The 5,302-nt window shown below is 39.8% G+C and overlaps 1 protein-coding gene across 1 annotated transcript; it reads right to left on the minus strand.

The window, feature by feature from the left end:
• Nucleotides 1-1,230: 1,230 nt before the first annotated feature.
• On the minus strand, nucleotides 1,231-1,807 carry LOC145909671 (uncharacterized). The gene is made up of 2 exons (XM_082997026.1): nucleotides 1,691-1,807; nucleotides 1,231-1,422 (listed from the first exon to the last, which is right to left on the minus strand). Exons 1-2 carry the CDS (start codon nucleotides 1,805-1,807, stop codon nucleotides 1,231-1,233), a joined length of 309 nt encoding a protein of 102 aa, XP_082853152.1.
• Between the last annotated feature and the right edge of the window lie 3,495 nt (nucleotides 1,808-5,302).

A 5,302-nucleotide genomic window follows, 5' to 3' on the forward strand; every position in this document is an offset into this window, starting at 1 on the left:
ATCGAATGGAAGGCGTCAAACGCTTCTTTAACTTCCATTCCGCGAGCTATTTTCTTCGACATCTTCTCCGCGATACGATCAAAGATTTTGGTTCCGTAACATTTTTGAAGTGTCGTATTAATGCTTGCTTGTTTTTTTTGCATGGATTTTGTCCAAAAATTTATTGCGGTTGCGTTTGTTTAGTGATCCAAAAAGACAAATGTATTTTAGGTGGGGATCCCAAACGATGATGGCATTAACTCTTTCCACTCCGCGGCATTTTCTGCGAACAGGCCCTAGAATCCGCGATTTTTGTGAAAGTTTTTTAAAGTTGGAGCGGTTGGTTTGTCTCCCGTCTTGAAGCTGCGTAAGTTTCAGCTTCATGCGAACAGCGGTTCGATGTTTGCTTGTAGTGTATTGATGGGACCTTTTTCAACTTTTTGCAAACTGTGTCAAATTGCTTGTTTTGAGGTGTGTGACACACTTATGCAATGTGGGACCAGGGAAAAATTTTATTTTGTGTCTATTGACAGTAGTTTTTTTTGTACAAAAAATCCTGAAAACATTTTTGTGAATTTTTTCATATGCCATAATGGAAACATGCATATTCACAATATTCAACTGTAGTGTGGAACTTCTCGAAGCAATTGTCCACACACAATGAAACCTGGCATGTTGGACACCAGTATGAACTGCGCTTGGGAGTCCTCTGGCTGTTACTTGGGAACCCTCGACTGAGTTTGTTTTGCTCAGAGCACACTCACTGTTGGTGGATTTTTTTGAATAAAATGACGTCCAGTCAACCTACTTTCTGATATGGGTGTCACAACTGGGGTGCATGTCCTCACACAGCCTTTCTGAAGCAAGGTCATTGCTTTTTTTCCCCTGTGTTTCTGCACCATTTTGTAAACAAGGTGAGAGTTTACACACGCCAAATTAAACAAATGGAAGAGTAGCTTTATGTACCATTTAATGGATTTTCTGGACATTCCATAATATGCCATAAGCTGGTCATTTCTGTCCACTCCTGACATGTTGTCATTGTAGTTTTGTACTACAACGGGCTTCGTTTTTACCCCACCAGGTGCTCTTACTAGGACACATCTTTTTTGTCTTTCTATTTTAATCCAAGCAGTCGACCTTTTCTAAATCCTAAGGTTTCGCCCCGCTGCAGTTTTTGCTTCAACTCAGGATTTGGCAATCCTCTCCTATTCATCATGCATGTTTCCACAGCACCAATATTTCTTGCAGTTAGGGTCTATCCATGTACACAATATGATAATTATCCATCAAGTCCATCACTAGATCATGGATTTTGGACTCTGTATTATGATGTCGGGAGTCACACGCTAATCTAAAAGAAAAACAGTAACCAGATTCTGCCTCACATATTTTGATGCCCCATTTATGGGGTTTATCCGGATTGTTTGAATGGACAAGTGGCTTCATCCAATGAAATTGGTTGAGATCCATGGGTCAATAGCGTTTTTGAATTTGTTTTGCAGCAAATCAATAACTGGACGGATTTTGTGCAATGTACAATGCATTGTCATTTGCATGCAAAACATGAAGAATAGACAAAAACCAATGCCGTGCCATATGTCTTGGACAAAACACTTCAACAAGAGATGGCCTTGTTGCCCAGTAGCTTTGCAAAGAGGGTTTTTTTACTATACCCATATGCATTGTAAAAGGTCTTTAACTCTGGCACTGGGACCCAATTAGCTATAAACTTCTTTCTCTGCTCAGCGTACAGATTGGTCTGACCTTTGATAATCTCATAAAAATTGTCGTCAATAAACTGGTCAAAAACTGACATTGGTGACATGTCCTATAAAAGTCAGGCCAGCTGGAAGATGTCAGGTTAACTGCCTGGGATCTGTTGCCTGTCGCTGCGGAACATTCACTGGAGCTCGCCTTTGCCTTCGACCCCGTGCCCAACGTGGGGACCTGGGCCGTCCCCTTCCACGGCCTTGACCTATGTTACCGGCCACTATCCTCACTCTCACTTTCTGATGCTGGTTCGAAATCACTAGCTTCTGCTTCCTCCATGATTTGCATGTAAGCCTCATTGGCAGAAAATGTAGCCATACTTTGTAACAGACGTTTTTAGAGAAAAACGCAATATTGGCTTTATGACGTCACAGTAATTTTTTTTCGAGAATACGTAAATGCCCCAAATTTAAATTATCAAAACATTATTGTAGACTTTTTTTTGACGCGAGGAACTGTTATTCCATCCTAGTACATTCAAATGATGTATTTTTGCGCGGCCAATGCAATGACGATTTCATTTACCGTCTATATATAGATTGTACGGAAAGAGTTATGCGTAAGTTAAATGCTGTTGAAGAAAACTTGCAAGATTGGCATGACCGATATGTCGGACTTAATTAAGTTGTTATAGTAATTAAATATTTGGACTTTTGTAGATAACAAGATGAACTTCCATCATCTTTAAGTCCTACAAAACATATATAAATAATTTCCTGTCCATCGTTTCAATTTCAAAGCAAAACAAAAAAGAAAACTGACATCGCAACACAAAATTAAGGAAACAAGAGTAGTCATCATGAAATCTATCCTTTTTATACCTTGCAAAAGCAGCACTAAAATGTACAACAAATTCAAACTCTTCCAGTGGAAGAAAGTAAAATGGAACAAAACGAAGGTAAAAGCTTATGGTCGGTGTAGTGCATATGATGTCCTGTTGGAATTGTTCATGATTTTTTTTACATGATATATGTTGTCATTCGTCAAACTATCCTATGTCGTATACGTATGTTTTCTTTACAGATTTCATATTTGTAACTGGAATACAGCTTCTGTGTTTAAGTATGCTATCCGGTAAGTGAAGTAATTGATTTTTAATGTAGAGTCTGACAAAATGTGTTTCATTACAGGACAAACTACAGACACCAAATGTTTTAAATTATGAATACAAAAAAAATAATGCAATTTCTGTCAGATGTGGAAAAACCTAAACGATATTCTACCCAACAAAATACGGTAGTGTTTCTGCACAATACTACCCAACTTTTTTAACAGTGTATGCACTTTCGAAGCGAATTTTATTTTGGGGACCTGGCAATCAAAAAAACCTCGATTAAATAAAGGTTTCACGAAAACTCATTCCACTCACGTTAAAGACCTCTCGCCTGCAAAACACAAACAGATTTATACTTTCAAATGAAAATAATTTAATGTAGTTTAATGACACTTTATGTTAACAAATATATACCATTAAAAGACACTGACATCGTCCGGACTGCTGTTTAACTGCATTTGAAAGCATGTGCATGTAAAGTAGGTTTGAGTAAATTTATACACCATATTATATGATTTTAAGGCACTCACGCGACAGACGGACGTCTGGACTGTAACAAAAAATAAGATGTTTTGGTCGGTACTATAATGTTTTACTTACACTCACCTTATGTGGGGTGCAGTGCGCTACCAGTTAGGAGACGATATTACAACGAGACAAGCATGTAATGGCAATAACATCAACAGCAGGAGAAAGCACAGGCACAACCATTCAGAACCAACATGAAACACCTTGGTACGACATCCATCAACTAGACAACGGTCCCATCTGCAAGCAAATGTGGACACAAATGCATGTCTACCAAGAAAGCATAAAGAAAGACCTGGGAGCAACCGTATACAACAGCGGAGTAGAGAATTACTCCACAAAGACAGATAACTTCATCGCCATACCATACACCATGGACGTAGACATAGAAATTGCAATTCCTCGTTAGGCACAACCTGTGCCAGTGCCAAAATTGTGTTCCTTTGCAGACATGTTTCAAGGTGATATAGATAGGATAGCGCAAAACTAAAGACCCTTTGAATACTGTTGCGGAGAGTCAAATCAAATATGCCATATCACAAGAGACCTCATCGAAGCAGAACGAAGGAACCATGCCCGGGATCTAAGGGAGAAAGTGGGCCTTCACAACGGCCAATGGGTCCCCGGGGACATACCAAACGCCCAGCGCCAGCAGAAGTGGGCAACAGCAGCAACATTCACGCTCATGGGCTTTATACATCGAAGAGCTCAAAAGGTTCAAAGTTTGGGAATCCGATACCCAAAAAGACTGAACGAATTAGGCATTCAAACAAGCTTCATAGGGAGCGTGAAGAACCTGGCGAGTTACATAAAATATATGTACAAACATATGGACAACGAAGTTCCGGTAGAGTTACAACAAGAAGTCACAAAGACAAAGTTCAAAGGAGCAAAGTCGCACTACGCAGAAATCGCGGAGGAAGTGGCCAAGGTAACCAAGTAAGGGTTTGGGTTGATCTTGTCTGACTTGCATTTACCGTTATCACATTTCCTATAGTTGCCTTCATGCTTGCAGGAATGTCGATAACGAGTCTCCATTCGGACAGGATCGTTCTTCGAAGGAAGCAACCTGTCCATGGTTAAACTTCTCACAATTCTTTACTATTGGGCCGGAGGCGATCGAAAAAGAGGCAGAAATCTCTAACAAAATTTCTGTCGATCGGTGATGGTTATACCATTTAATTGGGTTGCTAGGAGAAAGCCTTGCTCGAACGCCCAGGTTCGCCCGATTCCGCAGCATTGATGTGGAAACCAAGAACTTTTTCAAAAACGTATCAATTGCATTTTGCACAGAACTATTTTGACAGGGACTGTTTTATGGAATTGGTGCCTTCGAGGGACCAAGTAATCTTGGAGGCAGTCTTACGCCATATTTTGCCCGGCACAGAAGTTTGGTCCGACGAGTGGCGGGCCTATAACAATTTAGGAAGTAACTTCACTAGTTTTTTTAGACATCGGATATACTCGCAGAACAGTTAATCACTCTGTGCAGTATGTTACGTCACAAGGCGTCCACACTAACACTATAGAAAGCCTGTGGTCTGGACAAAATTATGAATGTTTTTCATAACAAATGAGAGTTTGATTTCTATGAATCGCCTGTGTAGTCTTTATGGCTGACAGAGACTCAGTAACGGATCAATGCAGAAAAATACTGATGATGCCTGCACAGACAGGCGAAATATATATGTCGTAAAAACAGACAAACGACTTAGGAAACATTGGATGTGTTTCATCTGCAGCAACTATTAGTTTCATAATCAGATGCAATTATCTAGACCTTGGAAAAAGCTATTGCGCGCGTGCACGACCCGTAAGCCCGCATACAATGCAGATGTTAAAATAGTTTGGTCAAAGCAACAACCAAAACAAGCATCCAACCCTAAGGTAATGTGCCGTGTTTACGTTTTGGATCAATTTTTCAAAATAAAATAAACTTTTTTCGTTGTCATCGTTTTATGTGATTTT

The sequence above is a fragment of the Ascidia mentula genome, chromosome 7 (genome assembly GCF_947561715.1).
Source record: "Ascidia mentula chromosome 7, kaAscMent1.1, whole genome shotgun sequence".
Taxonomy (NCBI): domain Eukaryota; kingdom Metazoa; phylum Chordata; class Ascidiacea; order Phlebobranchia; family Ascidiidae; genus Ascidia; species Ascidia mentula.

Coding starts and splice junctions, on each gene's coding strand:
- LOC145909671 (XM_082997026.1), bottom strand. CDS start 1,807: ATGTCACCAATGTCAGTTTTTGACCAGTTTATTGACGACAATTTTTAT. Junction 1,423..1,690: donor TTATAGCTAATTGGGTCCCA/GTGCCAGAGTTA, acceptor CATTGGATGAAG/CCACTTGTCCATTCAAACAA.